Genomic DNA, 27,162 nt, shown 5'->3' with positions numbered 1-27,162 from the left:
AGAAGAAATCTCCCTTCTAAAAACTGGTCAGCAGTTCAGGTCGCTAGATTGATGAATATGGGGTTGATTTACAGTTAGCACACCTCATAATAATAAAAATTGACTGCAAAGTGGGGCCACTAGGTTTTAGAGAACAAACTTGTTCATCCGTATGAATAGAACGGGGGATAAGCATTTTACTTTTCTAAGTGGCAAAATATTCATGGTCTCTCCTGCAGAGCAACCCTCTAAAAATTCAATTCTGTATTGTCTTGGATGATTCTCACCTTCTAATGACTTATTTTTTAAATTTTCTGTGCATGACTCCTCCCAAAAATAAGTTTTGCTTTTCGATACTTTCCAATTGATGTTTGCAATGCTTTTTTTTATCTGCGAAGGTTTGTGATGCATTAACCAAATGCAAAGGTCAGCATGTGCCATGGTGGTTGCAATCCCTTGATCAGATTGAGCAGAACAATGACTCGTCAAATGATTTAATAAGAAAGATTGATGAGGCTGTCTCTCAAGCTGTACACAATTCTAAATCATCGAGAGTTTCTTCAAGGTTAGCTATCCTTCTCTTTATTGCTTGTGTTCTTGAACTCTAGAAAATGATTGCTCATTCTACTCTGATTTATCCCGAGCCTAAATGCACAAACCACCATATACTGTACTCTTAACACTTGATAGTCCAGGTGTTATCATATACCTTAATAGTAAGGATACGGGTACTCAAATGGACCATACATCCATTGGCTTTTATGAATCCCCTGGATTCACAAGCTATATATTATAAAACTGGAATCTGGAATACGTGATTAAGCACTAAAGGAGATGGCGTTGAGTCTTATTATAGGATACGGGTACTCAAATGGACTCTAAAATAGCCAATGAATTTGTTTGGCACCTCAGCTAATTTTAATGTTTTCCAGCAGCTGATACGGAGATGCAAAATCAAATATCTTTCCAAACACTAGCATAGAGACATTTTCGTCGCATGGACTCATCTAAACCATATGGAGAAATTGAATTGTCTAGCTCCATAACCTTGATGTTGGTGTCTACAAGCAAAATAAAACCTTGACCTATGCAAACTTTTAAGGTCACTGACCGGATTGAATTGCACTCCGAAGTTCATATGGAAATAAGAGCCACCACCACTAATTATGTGATCAAAAGTTTGAATTGCTGTGTTCTCTCCAAGGCTCCAAGCAATGCCAACAGCGGAGTCAATCTGCTGTTCATTGATAGACGAAGCTCTCTCTTTTTCATCTTGTGCCAGATGCAACAAAATATGAGTCCTTTTTCCTTCTCACAAACCTAATGAGTAAAATTCAAGTAGAGTGTTGTATGAAGCAAGGTTGTAGCTCCTGATAAAAATTCATGTACGAGCAGTATAATCTAAGGTTGTGAACTAGCAAATGAAATTTGAATATGAATACCCCTCTTTGTAATAGGAATGACTGAGTACAGCCTCCTGTAAGTTTTACTTGAATGTTAAACTTGATCATTTAGAGATTCTAAAAGAAGGAAACAGAATTCAAATAAATTGGATTTGCTGCCATTTCTAATATAATTTGTTTAAAGTTTAAACATGCACTGTTCTACAATCTAAATATTATGCTATGTGCTTCTTAATTCAGGTTTCAAACTATTAGTGGTCTAAAGTATCTTATCCAGACTGGGTTGGATTCATTGGAAACTTCTAGACAAGAATTACTTGCAAGGCTTTTGGAAATTGACCAAACAATGGAGAAACCCAGGGATGAAGATATAGAACGTGTGAGACACTGTCCAAACTGCCAAGCTGGTTCTGATGGTCCTATATGTGTTCACTGCGAACTACATGAGTTATTTCAGGTCAACTACTTAATGCTTTTCTAACATTTGGGCTTTTACCTTAAAATGCATTTGGGTTTTTATTTTGTCCTTGCCTCTAACCTTTTTTTTTCCAGGTTTATGAGGCAAGGCTCTTTCGCCTTACGAAAGGACATAATGGAGGGATGATTTCCTCAGCTGAGGAAGCAGTAGACTTGCAGAAGAAAATTTTTGCAAGGAAACGTTTCTTTGGGGCATTAGACCATGCCAAGAAAAATTCGAATGCATCAGATTTTGAGAATGAAGAGAATAAAAGGCAGCGGGATGCCAAGTCAATTGTTGTGGTAAGTTCTATTTTCTGTGCTTTGGTATGGGCAATTGATCTAACCATCTATATCCTGTTGCCATTTTCAGATCTTTTTTCTTGTATAAGTTTTTAAGGCATATCCTGGAAGTACTGTTGTTATCCTTCCCTTGTTCATTTTGCATATGAAGGGCTTACCTTATTAATGGTGTGCCTGAAATTTTTTTCACATTTTAGAAAGTACTTTGTATAAATATAGAAGCAGATCCAAGGAGTCCTCTATGCAGCTTACGAATGCATTTATGCAACACAGTTTTGTATTCTGCTTGATAGCTTTTTGATTCTCCATTAAAAATTTATTTTTGCCAACTTGCTATTTGAACACGTTCTACTCTTAAGGCTATGTGGTTGTGAACCTCAGAGGTGGTGAGGTAGAAGCTTCTTGTTAGACAAAATCAGAAATAATGGGAGAAACCGCCATTTTGTATTCCGCTTGACACCAATTTGATCCACCATTAAAAATTCATTTTTTCTAACTTTTTATTTGAACATGTTCTACTCTTAAGGCTATGCAGTTGTGAACCTTAGAGGTGGTGAGGTAGAAGCTTCTTGTTAGATAAAATCAGAATTAAATGGGAGAGACCTACTGCATGGAAGACAGTCATTTTATCAAGTTGATCATGTTTACGCATTGTTGCCTTGCCTATGTCCTTGTACGCAATGTATTTTGAGTTCAACTTATGAGATAGATGTTAACAAGGTCAAAAAAACAGTTGCACCCAAACTGTTGTCTTAAAAAAAGGGGCGGCCCTCGCCATTCCAAAAAAAAAAAAAAACGGCCCAGTGCACGAGGCTCCTGCCATTGCAAGGTCTGGGGAGGGCTAGATGTACGCAGCCTTACCCCTGCTTTGCAGAGAGGCTGTTTCCGTGACTCGAACCCGTGACCACCATGTCACAATGGAGCAACCTTACTGTTGCGCCAACCCAAACTGTTGGCTTATGGTTTAAAAATCTCACATCAAAGTAAAAAAACCCCAGTAGTATCAAATAGATTTTAAATAAACTAAATGACATTACCAATAGGTTATTTGACTCCTAATCGTTGTATTTGAACTTCATGTTTTGGAGATTGGATTGCACTGTTGGCATATCCTAGCTTCTATTACCACTATTAAATTTTCACTCAATTTAGTCAATGGTACATTGGTAGTGACATGCAAGCTGAATTTTTCAAATGCTTAGACCTGACAATCCCCATATCCGAGGACCTATTGGTCACATTCGATGATTTTTCTTCTGCCATTAATTACCAGTGTTTCAAAACGCAGATGCGGCGCGGAACGTGGCCGAAGAAAATCCTAGTCGACTCAGCATGACACGGTCGAGTACTCGGTTGACGCGGCTGAGTACTTAGTTGATGCAGTCATAATTCGGGAGGGTCAAAGGAGTTTTTATTGACTTTGTAGGGTAAAACACGGAACGCTGCCAAGGTAAAAGGGAGTAGACTTGGGGGAGTCCAAGATGGCGCGGAGCGGGAGGCGGGGAGGGGGGGGGGGTGTTAAAACTATGCAAACAACACACCGCACACCGTGTAAATGGCACACTATGCTTCACAAACGGAAGTGAATATATTTACAACTCGGAGAACATAAGAGTTGCAGAAGCCAATACTTCCAAGGGTGGTGGCAATATTGGGGAGGGAGAATCAGCACTTCCTCAATATCCCTCCAAATTGTATGAAATCACTTTATTTTACAATCCTATTAGTAGGAATTGATTCATTGATCTATGCATGGGAGATCTTGATCTAAAGATCTTCACCAAGAACTGATTTTTTTGAATAAGAAATTGGGTTTTACAACCAACCCCTTAAATCTTGTCCAAAAACTCAACAAACTATGTTAATAATCATCTGAATAGGGATCTTGTGGATGATCAAGTTCTTGAAGAAGATTTAAAAAATCTGGGAGAGAGTACCATTGGATCAATGGTGACGATGAATTCTTGGGTCCACATGGAGAAATGTATATGGAATCAGGACCATTGAATTTGTAGAAAATCAAGAGGCATGCCAGTTACTCTGTCTCATGCTGAACATCCGACCCGCGAGTTAAATAACTACAAAAATTAACTGATCAAGGTGTTTTCGATGGCTTTTTCAGGACTTGTGGTCGTTGGTCCAATCAACAGATCCAATCATATAGACGTGGCACAAGTGGGGCATAGAGAATGTCTGTTAAGAACTAGCCTAACAGCCGTTTTCCACACACACACAAACAAATTTACACATGTATATGTTCTGGTTTCTACAGAATATTGAGTTAAGGGTATATATGATGTGAAATATAAATCTTGGAAGGTCGTATGGCACAACAAAAAGACACATGATAAGTTGCCAAAAGTATCATCCAAGAGAACACAATTAATTCATAGGCAATCTTCCCCCTTCTTTGCTTTAGTCGTTGATTATGAAGCATTCCTTTAACATTCAACTGTTGGGGCTTTTTCATGTTGGAATACTTGTGTGTCATCTCGACACCAAACCATCCAGTTTTCCTCCAATGTATTCCACAAGATTTGATCATTCAGAAAACCTCCAAGGTGTTACTTATTGGGAATTTATTCTTTTCTTTCATTGATTTATGCTGTATTTAAGTGCATTTATGCAATAAGAATTCAATGCATGGCTTTTTGATTTGTGTATTACTGCACGAGTCCTGTTTGAATCCCTCTGATTACACACTGACTCTTTATCCATTGATGAAAATAGTGAATAATTGAAACTTGAGAATACCCTTCTTTGTATTGCTTGATTACTTCTCCTATTGCGGTCTTATGTTAATTAATTGATGACAGGTTTCAAGATCTCCTTCTGAATTGGAAGTTATCCTTGGCATTATAAAAAATTATTCCAAAGCACTGTTGGAAAGAGAGGCTATGTCATATGCTAGAAAGCACTTACTTCTTATTGAGGTATAGGTTTCTAAACGGCCATCTTTTATTGAGCTCATATTATTGATTGTATGAACTTTGCATTTAATCTACATTGGTGAGGGACCTGTCACATATGTCAGTCCACATTTGTATATCAGAATGATAGCTTCACTTCTCTGACATTCCAGGTTTGTGTAGTGCAATACGCCTTTTCTACAATCAAGGCAACATTTTAATCATTGTGGAAGAAATCATCTAGTATTATGGTGGTTAAGGGCTATACAGAAGTGGATAAAATCACATTATTCAGATTGTGAATGGATTGTAGTGGATATCCACAAATGTTTACTTGTCAGGCAATACTATTTTCAGTCTTAGGGTAATGTGGCTTCCATTTTCATGTGAATGGAAACTATGAGAAATATTTGTTGCATTTGATTTATCTTGTCCTACTTCAGACTATGTTCCTATTCCATCGTGACTCTTCAGGACTCTGAATGCAACTGCTCTCATGGCATATCTGAATTTATGTCTTAAAATGATGGGTTTTAGGAGGAACTGGAAAAGTGGTGGATGAGGGGGGTGGGGGGTGAAAGGAATAGGATGCTAACTATCCATTGGAAAGCTCAAGTATTAGAAATGAAGAATTGAAGAGGGGTCACTTGTGATTCTTTGTGTCAATTACTTTCAAGAAAGAATCAATTTTGGTTGAAATCCAGAAGATTGACAGTGAGGAAGAAGAGCAAAGGTACCAAAATTAGAAATTTAGGAAAGAGCTCCTCTTTCAAAAAGGAATTTGACGTATGGTTAGATGGGAGTAGATATCTTGGAAGCAAAAATTAGAGCCATTTGCTAAATAAACTTGACAAGAATATTGTCTGTGTTCAAAGAATGGCTACTGCTACATAAGGAAAATTTTAGTCAAATATGTGTGTACAGTCGTGTTATTAACAAATTTACCACAAAATATAGATTCCCAATCTCGTGTTTGGAAGGTAAGTTGAATGCCTTGCGCTGAGACAAGGTGGAGATCAGTTTAGCAGTGGGTGCCACCGAATACACATTAGAGTTGGAGACGTATAGAAAACTTGCTAGAGAAGGAGCAATCATACAGACAATCCAATAGATCTTCACAGACAATACTAGAGGGAGATGGAGTGACAATAGATTCCATCAAAACATTGACCACCTCGTCTTTGACCTCTCAAGCTTGCAAAACTATGATGCATGGATTCTTTGCTCCCCTATGCCGAATCCGAGTCGACACGTCTCCACATGCAAATCGGACATGGATTCATGTTGGACACACCCGGATTCTTGTCGTAGCCGTGTCCTGCACGAATCCTGTTTTCCAGGCGAATCCGATTCATCGTTGTCTCTTTTCTGCACGAATCCTGTTTTTTTCGGGAGAATCCGATTCACCGTCGTCTCTTGTAAAATGCGAATCCTGTATATTTTCCCTAGAAATGTGTTTTCTTAACTTTTTTTAATATGAAAACACAGACCGTACTCTTTTAATTAAAAACCCTAGTGCCTCAACCCTCGAACATCGACCCCTTTCTCCTCTGACTCTCTTAATACAAAACTCGCAGCAACCGTCTACCCTCATATTTTTCATGACCACACACACACACACACATATACATATTTAAATTTTTAATTTGTAAATTTTATTTTATTTAAAAATTTCCGAATCCGAATCCTACTTTTGGGAGCTTGCCAAATCCAAGACCTCAAATCCGTGTCGGATCCCAACACACGAATCCGAATCCATGCAACATAGTTGCAAAATAACCCATTGGCCTTCTGTTTTATAGAACTGAAAAATACAAGGGGGAGATGCAAGCCATGACATATTTACTCCATTCCTTCCCCAAACCCATTCTTTCCCATCTAATACTACACAAACCTAAGATTTTTTTTCATGTCAATTTTGCAAGTAATATCGCCTTTTCATCCTTTTTCCAGGACTGTAAACATTCATTTGCAATAAGAATCCCATTTAATATTGGTGCCCTTCCATAAAAGCCCCAACCCATTCTTTCCCATTTAATACGACACAAACCTAAGATTTTTTTCATTTCAATTTTGCAAGTAATATCGCCTTTTCATCCCTTTTCCAGGACTGTAAACATTCATTTGCAATAAGAATCCCATTTAATATTGGTGCCTTTCCATAAAAGCCCCAACCCATTCTTTCCCATTTAATACTACACAAACCTAAGATTTTTTTCATGTCAATTTTGCAAGTAAGATCGCCTTTTCATCCCTTTTCCAGGACTGTAAACATTCATTTGCAATAAGAATCCCATTAATATTGGCACCCTTCCATAAAAGCCCCTTAAAACTACAAGATAGCATCGTCAAAAATCAAAACCTTTCTCAACCTCGGATAATGTTTTGACGAGGATTTTCTATTCGTAACCCACCAAACTCAAAAATGGCTACCCACCAAACTCCTTGGCCAAAAATCCTTGATTTCCATTGGACTTTTCTTTGGGATAAGAGCCAAGATAGAGTTTCCTTTCTTGTTAATGCCTTCAAGAAGAATCCCCTCATGACCCTCATAAGATAAGAGCCAAAGTTGAGTTTCCTTTCTTGTCTTCAAGAAGAATCCTCTCATAACCCTTATAATTTCACTTATCCCATGATCCCATTTATCTTGATTCGTGGGCATCGTAAACCCAAATGACCCCAGAGGCTAATCCTTACGCCGAAAGAATTTCCATTTTAACTTCATCCTCATTAAACTCTCCCGCCAATTATTTGACAAGGGATGGCGTAAATAGACAATATTTATGTGTGGGGACCTCTGCCCTCTTTGTAATAATGTTTTCAACTGTTTTGATGTACTCCTTTAATTTTTCAAATCATTTTTTATTTACTACTGGCATTCAATAAAAAAGTCATTCCTATTAGGATTTTTGAAACCTATCTCAAAGTACATGACCCATCATTTTTCCCTGGCTTCCAATGCCCTTTTATAGTGGTTTTATGATTGAATGGAAATATATGTTTCCCATGCGTGTTTGTTTACTTCTATAGGTACCTTGGTGAATGTGATTAATGCTTCATTTTATGATTTTTTCATATGATAATTGTTTTACAGATAACTTAAACTGATGAGTCCTCACCCTTTCTTTTTTTGATGAGCGTCACCAATCTCATTTATAACTGTGATGGTGACATGATCATGCTAATTAAACACACCCTGAAAACTGGCGGAGTCCTTTTTATTGCCCCTTTTCTTATTTTTACGAGTGAGACCTGGCGTACAATCTTATTTACATATTTAGATCCTCATGTTAAAAGCATGCAACTGTTTGTCTCTTTGAAGCATTTATCGTTTCGTTTTATGTATTGGGGTAGTGAGCTTTATGAATAGCTTTATGAATCAACTAATATTTTTTCCTTAGCCATGTTATTTTTTAGAGAAGGGATCATGTTATGGCCATGACCATACTATGATACCCAGATACTTGTGTTGGCCATATTTATTGTATCGGACATGATATGACACCGACATTAGTACCCGATACTGTATGGTATTCAAATATCATGCACTTTTGGGTATTGTTGCGAGTGTTGCTATTGCATATTGTTGAATATCGGACACGATATTCAATTGTCGTTAGTTTTTCTGTTGCATATTTGTAATTTATACTTTGAGCATGCGAGTTTTCTAGATGTCATTGATGTACTAATAATTGCTTTTCCAAGTTAAATCTAAGTCGAGTTTTTGAAAGTTTTACTTGCATGGTATGCGATACCTGTATCTCTGCCTGCGTCCTAGATATTGGAAAGTGCCCAGTCTTATCTCCACGCTTCATAGTCGTGTCTGTATCTGTGCCCGTATATGTGTATCACAACTTCACTATGACCATTTAATTTTATCCAGCTCATATCTTATCCGTATTTACTTGTTGATTGATCCTTCAAATCCTTATGGCTGAGAATAGGAAAGTTAGTTGAATGATATCATGAAAAGTCAAAATTATTTATCATCCTCTTTTTGGTCTTTTTAGCTTCACTAATTGGACAGTGTTTTTTCTTCTGTATTTAATGCATTTATACATGCAGTGAAATCTTTATTGAAACTTCTTATTATTTCCTTTTCTTGGTTGCATACATTAACTGCTCTTTCCATTGGAGTTTCATTTTGTGCTCATTTTTGCTAAAGGCGATGCGCAAGGAGTATGCCCAAGCAAGATTCTTGTCACTTGCTCAGTCTCAAATTTTGTGTGCTCATGATGATATTAAGATGGCAACCTCACGATTGCGTCTAAGGGAGACTGAAAATGACACTTCTGCCATTGACGTTATAAGTTCAGAAGAAATAATTACTGCTAGTTTGCAGAATACTAATGAGAAATTCCTGGCATTGTCCGCATTATCACGCATCAAGGGGCAACTTCGTTATTTAAGGGTACAGATATCAATACCTTTGTTCGATATACTATCTGATTTTATTGGTGACCTTACTTCATGCAACTCTAGATCTTTCACTTGTACACTTTTCACTTGTACACAGCCTGTATGAAGGGGAATTTGATTATCAATGTCTTGCTGTAGATACTATCTGATCTACTCTGTGAAATTACTTCGTGTGACTCTAGGGCCATGTTTGGAAACTATGAAAAATTATTCCAGAGAATATTATAGGGCCAGCTGTGAGAGATGGGCAGGAGAGGAAAAACTTGAGATGGTGGGAGTGAGGGGCACTATATTTTAGGGATTTGTGGTGCTATCTCCACTCCTGCTAACTTTAGTCTCTATCTCTGTCACACAATTCGGCCCATCAATATTCCATGGAATAATTTTTCATAGTTTCCAAACTTGGCCTAGATGTTTCCTTTTCTTTTTTTTTGAATGGCAGATGTTTCTTTGGTATACTACTTGGATGGATGTAATATGGTATTTAGAATTTGGGAATTTGGAGGTCATATATTTTATATTCCCGGTGGCATCATTTTATATAAAATATCAAAAAATATTAATTATTAGATCTTAGAAGGGTATTTTGGTCATACATGTAACTCTAGGCTTCATATGTGTGTGTGTGTGCGTACCCTTCTAACATCTTATATATATATATATATATATATATATATATATATATATATATATATATATATATATATATATATGAGGAATGATAGATGCAAGGGAGCCCTTGCATAAAGACTAAAAAAGGCCCCTGGATTGGTTCCATGTGAGTGTAACCGGTTAAAATCAGTTGAAAATGTAAATTTGGTTACACTCAATGACGTGGAACCAATCACGGGCCCTTGCATCTATCATTGCTCATATATATATATATATATATATATATATATATATATATATATATATATATATATATATAGAGAGAGAGAGAGAGAGAGAGAGAGAGAGAGAGAGAGAGAGAGAGAGAGGAAATGGTTTTGAGCAGCTGCTCAGATAAGCTTATTTGAGCAGAGCACACAAACATAGGGGGCCACATTATTTGGATGATCCAAAGCATTCATTTGATAGGCCCTCATATAGATAGGGTGTGCCCAAAAAATCAGCTCCATGGGATCATCCTAATCCTTCCTTAGGTGACTCTCACTTTCTCCCAACTTATTCTTGTTCTTGTTCTTCTTCTCTATTCATTGAGTTCATGTTACTTCGAACATGGTATCAAAGCTCCATGTTTTGATCCTGGAGCGTTGAAGCAGCAGCAGCAAGGAATTAGGGAACACTCACACACACTCACTTCGGCTTTCCTCCCTCTTCCAGTCCCCAATGCACCACCCTCTACTCGTCACTGCCCACCCTAACCCTGGTCGTTGCACCCCCTCACCCACCCACCCCAACCCTAGCCCTAGAGCCACCCCCCTTCGGCTGTCCTCCTTACTTCTCGCCGCCCCTCACCCTAGCCCTCCCGTCGCTGCCACGCCTTCCTTTCCAACCTTCAGCCGCTGCCGGCCCTCCACCTACGCTCTCCACTTGCTGCCGCCACCTCCCTTCCCTTCCTTTAGGGGCCATTTGTATACGCAGATTTTAGAATCTTGGATTTCCTCAAAATGGTACATGGGAGACGAGAGAAGAAGGAGACCAGCCATCGTTTTCTGATTTCTCGCCCTTCTTTCCATCAGCAAGAGAGCAGGAGATCATCCCATGTTTCCAGGTTTTAGAAATCTCAGGATGGGGGAGAGATTTCTAAAACCTGGATTTCTTACTTAAAATCCAAGATTCTAAAGAGAGCGTATCCAAACGACCCCTTAGTGTCTCACTCTTCCCTTCCCTCTTCTCCAGTTTTTCCCCACCACTGCTCCTCTTCCATACTAACAGCCTCCTTTTGGGTTCTTTCACCATTACTAATCCTCCTCCCAAGACTTTGAAAATCCAAACCCCTTAGGTTCTAATTTTTGTAGGATGTTACTGATGTCCCTTGTCATCCTTCATTTCGTTTTTTCATGTTATAAGCTGTTAACAATTTATTTTCACCTTCCATTATATGTTTTTTAATCTCTAATTATTTTAGTAAATGAAACTTTGTCATTGGTAGTAGGAAAGTATTTTGAAGACAAAAATTCTGGTCTAGTGACACCTTCCCCTGCAAATCTCTGTGATCCTATGTTCACCTCAGATACTAATGAGGACACAGTATATCCATACCAAGGACAAATTGAAAATCTATTTAACATGATAGGATATTCTCCATGGACTCAAACTTCTCTTTGAAGCCCAAACAACGGCATTTATTAAGTCCTCTTTAATGCCATATGAAAATAATGTTGTTTATAATTTTTAAAGTCATGTAATTTTTGTTTGTAATTTCATCAATGCTGTTAAATAATGGATGGCAAGATACTTGAACCAACGCATTTTGATTAGACTCATATTTTTTAATTAATGTTTATTGTTCACGCCCATCCATGTAATGATCATGGAAAGTCCAAAATAGAAAAAATGAAGGATCACACAATTCAAGTAATACTTCATGGGTACTGGTTTATGATGAGAAACATTTTTACATGATGCAACATGAGTGGATTCTTTAAATTTATTTTTATAATTTTTCAATATATGTGTTTCCTCCTTTTTCTTTTTTGGGTTTTCTGATTTTTCTTTTTTCTTTTTTTGCTAGATTTTTAATCCCTGCTTAAGCTTCTTCTACTATGCCATACTTCTGGATTTCAAACATGATATTCCATTTGCTTTCTGCTTGTTGAAATTTCTGTGAAAGCTGCTAAAACTTTATTTCCAAGATAATTTTGAATTTACTGTCCTCATTTGTCACTTTGGTGTCGTTTGCCTTTTGAAACTATCTTTCTAGCTACCTTTTACCATCTTGAAGCTCTTAATATTATGAATGTTTCTAAGTTATCTTTTATTATTGTATTCTCTTTTATTCCATGATTAATGTCTAACTGGTTTTTGGTTATTTGCTTTTCCCATGAGGACGAAAATTCATCCTGATTGTTAGTTCTTTCTATATCTGATTTCATTGTTTTTTTCTGATTTTTCTTGAAAAATATGAATTCTTGTTATCCCCTTGGTACTTACTGGAAAGGAAACTTTTTCCAGGGGTTGGTGCTGTCTAAACAGGAAACTCAACTTGATGACCCCAATACTTCGTCCATGCCTCAAGGTACAACCAGCTTAGAAGCTTCTTCTCTTCATACGACAGTTGAATGCTCAAGTAAGTCTGATGACGAGTTCTGCCCAGTTTGTCATGAAAAACTCAGCATCCAGAAGGTGGTATTCCAGTGTGGACATTTTACTTGCTGTAAATGTAAGTTTGGACTCCGGAAACCCTAATTTTACCATATAGTTAGAAAACTACAAATATGCATGCATCTGTACATATATGTGTGCAAATACAGTTATATACTTGTTCTGGATATCTAAAAAATGTTATATGTTGGTTGGATAACACTTGGCACGAAAAATTGCGCACTTAGGGGGCACAATTGAAAATTTATTAAAAAAGAAAATGAAGCACGTGAGGAGGGGTCGGGGGTTTGGGGTTCAATAAACACACACACACACACACACACACACACACACACACACACACACACACACACACACACACACACACACACACACACACGTAGTCGTCGGCCTTCCCACCAGAATGCCTCTGTAGTCGCAGTCTTGTAGTCGGCATAAACGCAGCCTATTAGTTAGTTTACATGACCAAGTCAACAAAGCCTAACCAGCAAGCAAACTTCACTCACATAGTCGTCGGCCTTCCTACCGGAATGCCTCTGTAGTCGTAGTCTTGTAGTCGGCATAAACGCCGCCTATTAGTTAGTTTACATGACCAAGTCAACCAAGCCTAACCAGCAAGCGAACTTCACTCAAGACTCAGAAGGGCGTGCACACACACACACACAGACAGTTTTATGCATATCCATTAGTCTAGACTCTGGATGTGTTTTTTCTTTCGTTTTATTTTGTGTATATTTCTGGAACTTATATAAGGTAATATTAATAATAATTGATGTATCGATGATTCTGGTTTGCCTTGCCGGGGTTGATGTTAATACCTGGTGACAATGTCTCTGCTTTGTTACAGGCACTGACACTTTAAAATGTGTCTATGTTAAATTTTCATATAGGTTTACACTATTATTCAGGCGAGATAAGCTTGGAGGCATTGTGAAGTTCTTATATGTACTCACCATCCTGATTTGGCCTTTGAGTAATTAAGTAATTGGTTGCAGGTCTGATTGCAATGACAGAGCAGGAACTTGTTCATCACTGTAAAGGGGAATGGGTTATGTGTCCAACATGCCGACAACGTACAGAGTATGGGAACATTGCATATGTAGATGATAGACAACCCAAAGTCTGTGATTATGTGATGCCAAATACATTCAAAGGTCATGACATTTCTGAAATTTCTATTCCTGTGCAAGGTTCATATGGAACAAAGGTTTGTATTTCCTCTCATATTGTACTTGTTTTCCTTAAAATTTTGTTTTAATTTATACATCTTGAGAACTTCTTATCATTATAATAATATAATCATGAGAACTTCTTAGCACTGCTCTCCTTATTTTACACCTTCCTATTTGGCTGTTAGAGGCTGTTGTAATTCTGGAAAATCTATCAACAGCCAATCATAAATGTCTAAAGTAAAGATAGGGGTGCCACTATCAAAACAAGGGAGTGTGCAAATCATCTCCTTTAACTTGTTCTCAATTGGTATCTTCTAATTTTATCTGTTATAGTTGATTGCATTAACTAGACTTTACTCCTTATTTTTCTTCCAACAGAACCCCTCAGAAATTAAATAGGCCTTTACGAGAGGAGTTTGTGATTTTTATTCCATGTTTCATATATATCTAAATATAAGAAGTTGAATATTAAGCTGCAAGCCTACATATAGAGTAACTGCATATAAATTCTGAAACCCTCTGCATACATATTATTATTAAACCTATCAACCGAGTTCTTGGCCGCATTTTGACCCGCACCCATGTTTTAAAACAGTGACACACACACAGACACACACACACACACACACACACATATGAGGAAAGTGTTTGTTTATGTGATATATAGTATTTTTTTTTATGTGATCACGACGGTAACCTTGCTCTGAAATTAGTTAAAGTGATCTGATTCATTTTGCTGTAAATCATATTCCATTTCCATATTTTGTCAATTTCGTACTTGCGCAAGTTAAAGTTGAATTGAGTTTCCATTATTGCAGAATAAGGACATGAAGCTTTCATACAACTTTGGCAATAATTGTGATCATATGGAATTAGTATACCTGCCATTTATTTTTTCCTTTCAAGTTATGAAAAAGATCTCATCTTGTGTCATGAATGTTTTTGTCATAAAGATTGAAGCAGTCACAAGGAGAATCATGTGGATCAAAAGTACAGATCAAGAGGCAAAAGTTATTGTATTTTCTAGCTGGAATGATGTTCTTGACGTGCTGGAACATGCTTTGGATGCTAATAATATCACCTACATTCGAATGAAAGGAGGAAGGTACATTATTTGCTGAAAAGTTAATTTTCATATTTTGGTTTTGCTTTCATGGGGTGTGAGGGCTTGAAATGCTGAGTCTTTCATGGAAAATTAGTTATTTATATCCTGTGACATAGTTGAAAGTTTTTATCTTATCTCAGACCTTCCACGATTTGTCAACTAAAGGTTTTGAAAAATCAGTTCTCGAGACTCAATCCACTTGGTTTTGACTTTTGAAATGCTGAGTCTTTCTTGCACACTTACTTCCTCAAGAGGGAAAATCCATTGCAAATTGGCGAAGTAGAATCTCTAACACAACAAACAGATTCTGCTTGCTGTGTGGCACGTAGCAAGTGAAGTCTGGGTCTTGAACATTGATCTCTGTGCTGTTTGAAATATTTTCAGAGTTTATCTTTCACTTTTCAATCTAGCGATGCTGTGACACTGCCATTTTCTAATGCTAATGATACAACAATCTTTGCCTTTATGATAGCTTATGTTGTTCCAATAAAAGGTGAAGTTTCCCAATTCTTTGGATTTTCGACCGAGTTCTTTTTCTTACTCCACTTTTGTAAGCAAGGTAAAGTCTAGTCAAATCGAGTATCGTTGTAGGGAAACTTGGCTCAAGCCTTGACAAGTAGACTTGGACAAATTTCTTAAATTGTGACCCGAGTTTGACAACTCATGGCTTTTGCGCGTGAAACATACCGACTGCGCTAACAAATGAGAGATTTAGTCAGTATCCAATGACAATGTTACCATTCAAAAAAAAAAAAAAAAATCAGTGTCCAATGGCCAAAAAGAGTTGAAGATTTACTGCCCTGATCCATTAGATGTTTATAAATTTTGGGACACCTTATAGCTCAGTCAGATTATGGCCTTATGGGTTATCTTCCTATAAATAAATGATTTATCTTACCTTGTAATTGAATCATTTTTGCCATATCAATAGAATAATATCCTTGTGAACCATTACAAAAATAAATAAAAATAAATAAAAATAAAAATCCTTCTGTCAGTTCTAAAATCATTGTACTGACAGGATATAAAATGAAACTGCAGGAAATCACAGATTGCAATTGCACAGTTCAAAGGACAGAAAAGTAGTGTGGAAGTAACTGGAAAGAGCCCCAAGCCAAAATCTGTTCAGGTTCTGTTACTTTTAATCCAACATGGAGCCAATGGACTCAATCTTTTAGAAGCAGAGCATGTAGTTCTTGTTGAGCCACTACTAAACCCGGCAACTGAAGCGCAAGCGATCAACCGGGTGCACCGAATTGGACAAGGAAAGATTACATTCGTCCATCGATTCATGGTATGCAAAGGACTTTTCTCTCTGAAAAAGCAATCACTTTCATACATTATCTTCAGAATCTATGGTTGATTTTGTTACTACTCCAGTTTCCTTTTTTAAGGTCTTGTGATGCTTTATTTGGCCAAGGTCTTGGTCACATGAATCTCTTGGGTTTGTTTCATTGTTCAAAAGCTTAGGGTCAACTCGGAAATAGACCACCTGGTTTCCAAGTCAACTGGGCTTAGTGTGTGTGTGTGTGTGTCGAAAAAGTCAACGGACCAGATAAGTTATCTGGTCGGTCAACCAGATTTGTCAACTTAATGTGTTTATATGAAATCGGAATTTGTACTTAATTCTCTCAGTCCAGTAAAACCTAGTTAATTCAGCTAAACTAAGTGATTCATCTGAGTTCTGTCCTGTTAATACCGGTCGTAGATGAAAAACCTATGTTTTGTCAGTGTTTCGTTACATAGATACATACAGGCTTTCATTCCCTTTTCTCCTTTATTGTCCACAGGTGAAGGATACTGTTGAAGAGAGCATCTACAAATTGAACAGAAGCAAGACTATGAATCCGATCATCGGTGGAAACACAAAGAATCAAGAGGAGTCGGTTTTAACACTCAAAGATGTGGAGTGTCTTTTTTCTCCAAAAAAACCCGCCGATCCTCCAGAAAACGCGGACCAGACGACTGAAAGTTTAAGGCATTTGCCTCCCGCTGTTGCCGCTGCTCTGGCTGCTGAAAGGAGGTTGAAGCAGTCTTCATGATTTTTTCATGAATTTGAAGGGGTGCATTTCTCTCACAAAGCCGGCTTCTCTAAAAATGTATGTAAAACAATTTTCCTTGTTCCTCGTTCATTTTTATCGTATCCATGCATGTGTATATAATTTTGTTGAATGTGTATTTACATTATGGGCATGTTTGGCAACCATTAAAAATTAGTTCCATGCAATATTGGTGGGTCCGATTGTGATAGATCAGTTGGGAATAAGGGTGGGGGAGAGACTTTAGAAGGAACGAGTGGAGAGAGCATGAGAAATCCATAAAAACAGTGAAAAAAATTACCTTACGTGACATTGGTTTTTTCCCCTGTTTTTCAAGGGTCTCTCTCTCTCTCTCTCTCTCTCTCTCTCTCTCTCTCACACACACACACACACACACACACAACTGGCCCCATAAATATTCCATTGAATGTTTTTTTCATGATTTCCAAAACATACCCTGTATGTATGGGTATGCCTGTCCATCCTTGTGTTGCATATGCATTTCTTTTACTAATGCAGTTACAAATACACACATATTATGGTATGTATATGTATCTGACTATATATTATGTATATGCATGCATTGATTCGTTGTGTTTATTTCCATGTATGCATGGAAATAAGCACTAGGAAGTTTCCTAGCACGTGAAACATTCCTAAATTTTAAAAATTAACAGAACTATCCAATCTTTTGGGCTGAAAAATATATGCCCCAAAACCAAAAATCTGGGTGAATGGATGGATGATCCTAGCCGTCCAATAAGTGGGCCTTAAATTGGACTGCTAAAGAAAATTAAGCATCAATGTTATTCCATGATTTTCCTACTCTATCCCATCCATGTGATGACCCAGCAGGTCAATGGTCCAGATCACTCGCTGACAATACATGCTGCACTATATCTTGCCATTATTCTAAATGACAATGGCATATCAGTCTTTTCACATGTTCATTTTTCTCTTTTCCCTTTATCTGCTATTCCTTTTCAGCTGCCAACCTAATTACATATCATCTTATGACTGCAGGGGCTTCTTGGCTTTCTAATTCTGAAAAATAAAGGAGGCTATTTTCTTATTAATTCTCTCTGCTTATGCACCCATTTTTATTCGTGTAAGTATGAAAATGCTGACTTATTTATTTGCCAGCAACTAATAATTAAACTTTTTTGTTAATTGGGGAGTGATATTATCAGATGCTTCACTTGGGCCCACCTACAGGATACAGATCCTCCATCCAATTTATATACATGATGAGAAAATCGCTCAATTTGAATATTGCTACTCGTTTGATCTTCAAATTCGAAGCTCAATTGCTATGCATGTTTTTCTTCTTCTTACCCATCCATTTTCAGGGCTTCGATCAAATAGTTTAGATGATCTGACGGTTGTGGTTTTGTAATCACGGCATTCCAGCATAGCACCTACCAGATAAAGGGTCATGATCAAGCTAACGTTATGTGGGTAGGGCCAATTCAAAGTTTCTCATAGAATTGGTCTCCATAATTATTACTGAGTTTGGGAATCATTTTTGAGAAGCCTTAAGCCCGCATACCGGGTTTCACTGAGTTGTTATTTTGCCGTTGATTTCCTTGGGGATCAAACTACATTATTTCAGTTTGAACTTTTTATTGTTGGGTCTAGGATTGTCTGGCCTAATGATTGAATTGATGGGTGGTAAACCAGGTGCAGCCCTTTGTTTTGAAATTCGACTTAATGTACAAATCATTCATCTCAATGTTGGGTCTAGGATTAGGTTTAGAACAAGGGCACTTCTTTCTCTTCAGGGATTCAGCTTTGGTAATCCGTCAATTCATAGCGTTAGGATTTTAAGTGGAAAACTTTTCGGGCCATGCCCCACTCACAATCTAAACAGGAAAGCATGCCTAATAGCCACAATTTTGGGTCCCACATGAATACTTTTTAAATTTGGTGGGCCTGGAGATGGAGATGGCATTGCCTTAAAATTAGCCTGAGTCGGGTTTAGAAATCATGGTCTTGAGTTGGGTTGATTTTCAAGGCCCGACCCAAAATCTCAAGTCGGATTGGGTTTAAAGAAAAATTATTGTATTTGTAGAGTAAAATGTGGTCGGTCTTTTTCTCTACAAATTATGTAGTGTGTGATAGCTTGCAAGACTTGATGCCAATGTAGAATTTGAGAACTCGTTCAGATTCCTTTTAGTTGATCAAAATTCCTGTGGTTTTAATTCCTCTGGGCCACGTTTGGATACCTCATGTTTTTGTATTTAGATTTGGATTTGAGTTTTGGATACAAAATACATCAATCATCTTCATGGTCATGTTGAGAGAGAGAGAGACGTCTTGCTGCTGCTGCAGCAAAGTCAAGGAGCAGCGAGGGTGAAGATACTTGCCACAAATATGGATTTCCAAATAATATCTTGCAGAATAGATTTGAAAATCATATCTTTTTTCAGCCTTGTAGCTGAGTTGGAAATTTAAGGATTTGATCTAGATCCAAATCTCAACTACCAAATGTGAGAAATCCAAATCTAAATCTTGTGGGTATCCAAATGTGGCCCTATTAGCTTCGTTTGGTTGCACAAAAGCTCGGCAGCCGCCGGAATTTGGTTTGGATTTGGCATGCCATTCCACGTTTGGTTGCCAAAATGCATTGGACTCCCATTGATTCCCGTGGATTTCTCTCATGTAATAATTGCTTGTCTCTTTCTTGTCCCTTTATTCCAAAAGCAAAGAATTATAGTTGATTTTTCTGAGGAATGATGCTCTCTCTCTCTCTCTCTCTCCATATGTTGGTAATGACACCCCCTACTTTTTCTCGTACTCTTCCATTATTTGCCATGCAACCAAACACAATTTTTCGAGGTAATTCTAGGCAAATCAAAATTCTTATCTCTTCCCTTCGACTTCCTATTCCACTACTCTCCGAGCCAGTTCAAGCAACCAAATGTAGCAATTGGATTTCAAAAGTTAAAGTTGCAGCAATTTGGCGTGGGAGCAAGAGTGATTTGGTTTTATTTCCAAAGGAAGCTATTAATTGTAAGGCCCTGTTCATTTCAGATTGTGGCAACAGTTTGTGAGCCCCAAACCTATTGTTGGACTCAAAATTGAATGTAATTTTGAGTCCAATAATCGCTTACAATTGGTTGGCACAATCTCAAACAGACAACGAACAGGGCCTGAGAGTATTAGGCCCTTTTCTTTTGAGAGTGTAGCTACCATGGTTTTAAATTTCGGCCGAAATTCGAAAGAAATTTCAGATTTTGGTCGACTAAAACCGAAATTTGGCAAAATTTCAGAAATTTCGATTTAACATATTAGAAAAAAAAAAAAAACCTGTTGAAAATTTGAAATTTATTAAATACTATTTTTTAAATATACCGAATTTCAGTCCGAAATTTTGGATTTCGGTGGGGTCCAAAATCAGTACAGAAACCGAAATTTAAAACCTTGGTAGCTACCGATTGTCACCCCTAATCCGATCATTGGAACCAAAATTAAATGGGGTGGCAATCGGTTGTCATAATCCCAAACGAATTGAGCATTACTGTCCTTAAGCTGATTCTTCAATGAGCACTGCTAGCAAAACGGGATCCCCTCTTGTGAAAAAAAAGGGGGCATCTTTTAGTGGAGTCACGTCCACTCATAGACATTAAAATGGGCCTCAAATCTCTATAAAAGCAATAAATTCCATTTAAACAGGCTCAAATCAGCGGTTGGATCACTCCCGTTTTTATTTCCCACGCGAGATCTCGTTTTCAAAGTGTTTTCCTTCTTCAATAATCCGACCCCGAGAAACTAATTGGAGTAGGGTTTGGGTTTATGAATCTCAGGTTTTCCCACAAAAAAAATTGACTCAATCCAACCCAAACTAGCCATCGGATGATCCTAGCCATTAGATTTGAGCACTTGAATATGCAGCAGGTTCATTCCAGCTTACCTAGAATTTTTTTTTTTTTTTTTAAGAACAGCCCACGTCATACTGTAATGGCACGTGTTTACTTCTCATTCGGCAACATCATACTGGATCTGGACCGTCCATCTGGAGAATCCGTCAGCCAAGATTACCTTATCGGGAAAATTATGTAATCTCCTCATCATTATCAGACGACTTTTGCCAGGTTCTAGCAGAGGTTAAAATAGTAATTTCGTATCAACAAAATCTAGGGTTGCTTAATAGTAGCCGTTTCCGCCGGTTCTCTTTCAAATTCAAATCCCCACCTGATCTTGGGAGATGATTTTTTCACCCCCCCTGTTGGATTATGCGCCCCCCCCTTTTAACGTGATTGTGGGCAGACTTTAACGCTTTTTGACGTCAAATACGTTAACAGGAGGGCGCATAATCTCCCCTTATCTTTTTCTATTTTTGAAAGATTTTATATCAAACGGCTTACGGCTATAATAAGCATCTGAACTGACCCAAAAAAAAAAAGAGCATCTGATCTCTCTGTTTCTCTATTCGAATTCTATCCAAAGAAAATGAAATCAATCGAATCTCGCCTCGCCGGAGATCAATTCTCACATCCGAAAAAGACTCACCGGAAACCCTTACAACCGAAGAATTTCACGGTGAATCAAGCCGGAATCCGGCAAAAACCAAAACCGATCAAGATCTTGCCGATCGGAGATTCGGACAAGGAGAACCGTCCGATCTCCGAGATTAATCCGATCGGATCTTTAGATGCCTCTCTTGCGGAGGAGCTGGACGCGATTAGACAGAAGCTAGAGAGGCTTCGATTGGACAAGGAAAAAACAGAGAGGGTTTTGAAAGAGAGAGATTTGTTCTTTGAAATGGAGATGAAAGAGATGGAGAAAAGAGAAATGATGGTAAAGAAGATCGAGATCGAGATCGAAAAGCTTCGGAGATTGAAGGAATTTCAATCTTCTAGCATGGTAAGATTCAGAGATTTTTTTTGAAAATGATCTTAATTTTTGGAAAAGAAAAAAAGTTTTTCTTGTTTTTTTCATTATTCAGAAAAATGGAGGTTTGATATTGACATTACTATGTTTTAATAATTGCACCAACTCAACTTGTCTTTTCTGTTTTAATTTGCTCATCGGAGCTTTTTGGGAAATTTTAATGACCTTTGACAGCTCTTTAAATAATAAAAGACAAGACGTGGTATTCTAAATATCAATAGCAAGGGCATTGTAGTCATTTTACCCGTTGATTTTCTTTCTCCACCTCCCTCCAAATTATTTCAAGTTGGTATAATATTTTCCGTTAAATGCGATTTCCACGTGGTTTCTTCTTTTGTCAATTTTCTTGAAAAGCAAAAGCTCACCACGTGATGTTAGTATGCATTTTGACCCTAACCGTTCGATCAATGGCATGAAAATGAACGGCTCAGAAGAAAAGAGCAATAATCCATTTTCCAGCTCTACGATCGAATCATCTACAGAAGGGAAATGTTATCGGCACAACCATGTTTTGATATTTGCACAAATCCAGCTGTCTTTTCTTCTTTAATTGGCTTGTGAGAACTTTTTGGGAAGTGTAATAATATTTTGACAGCCCTTTAAATACTAAAAGACAAGATGCTTTGTGAAAATATCAAAATATGGTAGTGCTGATATCATTCCCTAAAAACGAAAAGCTGCCCCTAAACTGAGAGTGAAATTACCTATTTGCCCATAAGATTTTCCTGGTCTAAGATACTCAAGAGGGGGCAAATTAGTATTTTAGGCAGTGGGGGAAATGCTAGTAGAAGAACCAATGTCTCACACAGGTGCTCTCTTTTCTTTTTTCTTTTTGTGTTTGACCAGAGACTCCCTCCTCTTCAATCCCTGAGACTGAGAGCACAGGAACGAGAGAAAAAGATGAAGGAAACTCAATTGCAGGCAAGTCCAATTTCAGACCATCTTTGCCTTTACATTTTAGCATTATTTATGAAAAAAATGGAGGGATGGCACAAGCAAGGAAATGATATTTCCACCACCTCTTTGTTTTCATTTTGGATTTTGAGAATTGATTTTGGAGAATTTATTGGGCTCAAACTTAAACCCAATTTTGAATCCAATAACCAGTTTTGGAATCGATCAATTCTCAAATGAACATAGGAAGAGACAAAGAAAAAGAGGGTGGAAAAGAAAACAATTAAGCACAGAGTATCACTTTTACCATCAATAGTAAAAGGCAATTTTTGGGTCCATGAAGAGGGCAATTTATCATTAGGATTTAATCCTAACAGATTTTAGCTAATTTAAACAAATTTTTTTTTCCTAGTATTACTATATTAAAAGAAAATGACTAAGCATAAAAGTCACTTTTACCATCAATGGTAAAAGGCAAATATTTTGGGTCCTACAAGTGGGCAGGGGGGAATGTATTTGAAATCAAGACAGTTGATCTTGTAGTTGTAGATCACATTGTATTCGTCCCATCCCACGCATAAATCAACAGTTTAGACTGAACCCTAAAATGACTTTTGATGGATCAAGGGCCCAAGATCATCCGATCAAGGGGATCTATGGTTACCATTCAGATCAACGGATCCAATCACATAAAACGAAGTCGGGCCCAATAAGTTTTCTTTAGGAAGGAGAGCATAGCTTTGTTTTTAACATTTTCCATATTAAAAAGATATCAATTTCTTATATAATGAACTGAGTTTACTATTTCTTCAAACAATTTTCTTATGCAGGAAGTAATAAGTGCAGTAGAAGAGAAAGTGGTCGATATAAGTATAGAAGCATCGTCAAGCAACAGCCCAACAGATCAATGATCCTTTAGCACCTTGTCAGCATATCATGATCTATCAAAGAATTCAAATGCTCTCATTCGAATGTAAATGACAAGAAAATATGACTCCTTTTTTTCCATTCACATTCAATTCCATTCCTTATTGATTTGATAAGAAACATATATATTGCTCTGTTTGGTTGCTTGTTTTGGGGGGATTGTAGGAGTTTCAAATGCATAAGATCTCCCAGAGATCTCCCCAGAGCATGTTTGGTTGTCATTTACACCTTTAACCACTAGACAACTTTTAGACATCATTATTGGTTTTTATCCTAGGTGGCGCCTACGTGGCGGAGATGTTCCCCCAATAATCTTCTCCCCTTTTTTTACCAAAATGGAGAAATTTGTTGAGGGAATTAGGAGAAATTCTTGTCTTATTCTTCTTCTCTCTTTCTCTGTCTTACTTTTCTCTCTTCCACCTATATTTTGATAATGACACCCTACATCTTCGGCTAATTTTCTCGCTCAGCCAAACACTACTCGCAAATCTCCCTCCTAATATTCTCCCCGTCTTTCATTCTCTTACATTCTTGTCTAATTCTCTTTGACTTATTTTTCTCCTATTCTCCCAGCCATCTACAAGCAAAGCAACCAAACAGAGCAATATATGTGGTCGAGCAAGTTAAGTCATTTTTGCTTTAGTGAGCTAGACTGATCTAGTATGTCCCCCCCCCCCCCCCCCCCCCCCCCCCACCAATTGTAAGCATTTTGGTTCATTACAGAGACAACTACTGTCAACAATCCAATCAATGGTAAAAAAATCTGAGCGGAAAATTAAATCTGCTAATAGGATACCTAAGATCATTCGATTTATGAATACTTTGGGTACCTGAAGGAAAATTAGGACTTTTTGTTAGATTCCAAAAGTGAGAAAAGTCATAACTTGATTGGATTGAGATCGTCAAGAGTAATGAAATGGTCTTGTAAGGCCACATAAAATACCATAAAATCTCAACACTTTTAGGTCCAGTTTGTTTTAAGGAGGGAATGCTAGATTCACAGGGCGCCCCCATTGGTCAGATTCCAGACCAATGGGGGTGCCCTTTGCTCCCTTGTTTTCAAGGGCGACGGTGGTCTAGCATTTCTCTTGTTTAATATGCTGACAAATGATTGTGACTCCTAGAAAGGATGAAAACGAAGTGGGGGCAATGGCCATTCACATTGATCGAAAGGGTACCCTAGAAGTGTGATCTCCTAGGCCGAAAAAGAAAAAGAAAACTTACCATTCAAAACAAAACAAAAAATCTGATAGCCCTTGGCTACCTTTGATCCTTAAAATTGCACTTAACCCCTCGCTTCACCATCAATTTAGATCAGCAAATCGTATGAGCAAATTGCCCTATCTTAAAAAAAAAAAAAGGTTAACAAACGATGAAACGGAGATATTCAGGGCAGAGCTGAATGAGTCACCTGGGTCAACTCAGTGTTACATTGGTCTCAGTAGTCCTATCTGATTCTTGCCCCACGAAAACACTAAGAACTATATGTTTGTAGTTCCTTAGGAAGCACTTGGAGCTTTTATCATCATATAATCAAATTAAATTACTTATAAGCAGACAACAAATTCAGATAATCTAACAATGTTTGCTTTTTAAACCCAAGACTCCATCTTAGACTTTCACCCAAACCAGAGCATTAGTATGAAAAACCCTCATTTTCCTTGATCTTAATGAATTTCATCCACAGGAAGAAAGCCCACTTGAAAGAAAATTAGAAACAAAAAATTGAAAAAAAAAATAGAAGGAAAAGAGAACGAATCCTAAGTGGAGAGATGCCATCAACTTTGAAGGGTTTTAAAAAAAAAAAAAAATGAATAGAGTGAATTGTTTTCTTAAATACATATATTCACAATTTTGGTCAAGATCTTGCTTGAAATACACCATCCTGTGCTTTTTCCAGTATGCAGGAGGCCTGTGAGGTTCCAAATCTTCACACCTGAAAATAAGAAATTTAAGGGGAGGCCATGCATGTTGCATTAAGATGCAAAACAACACATTTGATACATGACAGAAAAAGCTAGTACATTAAGAGTGCCATATTTTGGTCCCAAAAGGGAATTGAGATATTCAACCCCTTTTCTTCCCCGGTTGTAGTGTAAAAAAAGTAGGCATAAATACACTGGAGGGGGTGGCCTGGGGAAGAAAAGGGGGCGAATATATCACTTTGATAAAAGAAATCACTGCAACAGATGCCTGTATATGTGGAGGAAATTCCATGAATATTTAAAGGACAATGTTAGTACCTCAACAAGAACACTCAGAAAACTCAAGCAAGCCATCTCCCCAAAATCAGAAGAGAAGCAAATTATGGCTTTCTCAACAATACCACTCAGAAACCTCAAGTAAGCCATCTCCCCAAAATTATGGCTTCTTAAGGAAGAGCTGCAAAATGGTAAAAGTTATCCAACATCCAAAAATCTACTAAACTAAATTTTCAGTATTGCAAGAATCCTGAAGTGGAGCTCAAGTCCTTGATAAAGTGTATTGTAATGCTTCCAATGAAAAACATGTATGAAGAATTGATATGCTATTTTCGACAGTAAGGTAATCTAAGGTGCAACTGGGGCCTTGTTGGGTTGAGCTTTTGCTAAAAAATGAATTGGATTCAACCTGAAACCAACATAATTTCCAGGTGAAGGGCTCAACCAGAGTTGACTAAGCACTACGGGTAAGATTGAGAAAAGGCATTCATTTGAATAAATTGAAACCCTTCTTATTGGATGATCATGATACTTCCCAAAGATCGAAATTCTTGATCAATGGAGGGACCCCATAAGCGGGACCACCACCCAATAGCATGTTGCCGCCAAAAGCAGAACCCCATATTTCTTCCAGAGAATCTCCTAATTGTTCCAGAGCAACTAGAAAGAGATTCTTTAACCAGAAAGAATTCAGTTCAGATGTAGGATACCTGGTCTCATGGTATATCTCAGTATAGAGGATGATACCAGGGATCTGTATTTGTTTATAAACTCTCCCGGCGGATGGGTAATACCAGGAATAGCTATTTATGATACTATGCGCTGTTTCCCTCTCGACGATGAAGCTTATCCCCCATCGTCAACAGTGTATACCCAGATGATGTTGGCTATTATACAAAGTAAGAAATCCAATTATGGCCCCTAGCAAATCCCTTAAAAGATACTAGTAAGGATACTTGTATCTTATCCTTAAGACTCTCAAACGAAAATATCTAAATTCTAATAGTTTATAGAATTCACAGACACATCCAATCTTTCTTATATCTGATGCCCATACCTGAACCCAGGTAACATAGATATCAAGAACTTGGACACGGTTAGATATTAACACCAGCATTCACATTTAATAGAAAAAACATTTTCCTATACGGATGACAACTAAAACACTATAAGTAGTTGCATAATAGTAGCT

General features: G+C 37.6%; 2 protein-coding genes and 1 long non-coding RNA gene across 3 annotated transcripts in view; 2 read left to right on the top strand and 1 right to left on the bottom strand.

Moving 5' to 3' along the window:
- The window catches only part of LOC143850739 (RING-finger, DEAD-like helicase, PHD and SNF2 domain-containing protein), a 34,598-nt gene extending 16,263 nt beyond the window's left edge, over positions 1 to 18,335 (top strand). The window contains exons 11-21 of the mRNA XM_077359977.1: positions 378 to 544; positions 1,623 to 1,839; positions 1,935 to 2,141; positions 4,958 to 5,074; positions 9,216 to 9,461; positions 12,590 to 12,797; positions 13,735 to 13,946; positions 14,865 to 15,016; positions 16,058 to 16,310; positions 16,807 to 17,115; positions 18,079 to 18,335. Coding sequence (XP_077216092.1) covers positions 378 to 544; positions 1,623 to 1,839; positions 1,935 to 2,141; positions 4,958 to 5,074; positions 9,216 to 9,461; positions 12,590 to 12,797; positions 13,735 to 13,946; positions 14,865 to 15,016; positions 16,058 to 16,310; positions 16,807 to 17,058 — 2,031 coding nt within the window. The 3' untranslated portion in view covers positions 17,059 to 17,115; positions 18,079 to 18,335. The remainder of the gene's footprint in view (positions 1 to 377; positions 545 to 1,622; positions 1,840 to 1,934; positions 2,142 to 4,957; positions 5,075 to 9,215; positions 9,462 to 12,589; positions 12,798 to 13,734; positions 13,947 to 14,864; positions 15,017 to 16,057; positions 16,311 to 16,806; positions 17,116 to 18,078) is intronic.
- A 3,049-nt stretch (positions 18,336 to 21,384) lies between these two features.
- On the top strand, positions 21,385 to 23,852 carry LOC143851609 (myelin transcription factor). The gene is made up of 3 exons (XM_077361091.1): positions 21,385 to 21,921; positions 22,795 to 22,869; positions 23,673 to 23,852. The coding sequence occupies exons 1-3, from the start codon at positions 21,508 to 21,510 to the stop codon at positions 23,751 to 23,753; spliced, it is 570 nt and encodes a 189-aa protein (XP_077217206.1). The 5' UTR covers positions 21,385 to 21,507; the 3' UTR covers positions 23,754 to 23,852.
- Positions 23,853 to 25,411: 1,559 nt separating this feature from the next.
- On the bottom strand, positions 25,412 to 26,461 carry LOC143849621 (uncharacterized). Its single transcript, XR_013235733.1, has 2 exons — positions 26,013 to 26,461; positions 25,412 to 25,705 (listed from the first exon to the last, which is right to left on the bottom strand). It is a non-coding gene; the product is annotated as an uncharacterized LOC143849621 (long non-coding RNA).
- Positions 26,462 to 27,162: the final 701 nt, after the last annotated feature.

Source organism: Tasmannia lanceolata, unplaced genomic scaffold, assembly GCF_043159265.1.
Source record: "Tasmannia lanceolata isolate RefF3 unplaced genomic scaffold, GAP_Taslan_0.1 ptg000018l, whole genome shotgun sequence".
NCBI classification, from domain to species: domain Eukaryota; kingdom Viridiplantae; phylum Streptophyta; class Magnoliopsida; order Canellales; family Winteraceae; genus Tasmannia; species Tasmannia lanceolata.
Note: the sequence above shows the minus strand (reverse complement) of the source record. Positions and strands in the feature narration are given on the sequence as shown.

Coding starts and splice junctions, on each gene's coding strand:
- LOC143851609 (XM_077361091.1), top strand. CDS start 21,508: ATGAAATCAATCGAATCTCGCCTCGCCGGAGATCAATTCTCACATCCG. Junction 21,922..22,794: donor AATTTCAATCTTCTAGCATG/GTAAGATTCAGA, acceptor GTGTTTGACCAG/AGACTCCCTCCTCTTCAATC. Junction 22,870..23,672: donor TGAAGGAAACTCAATTGCAG/GCAAGTCCAATT, acceptor TTTCTTATGCAG/GAAGTAATAAGTGCAGTAGA.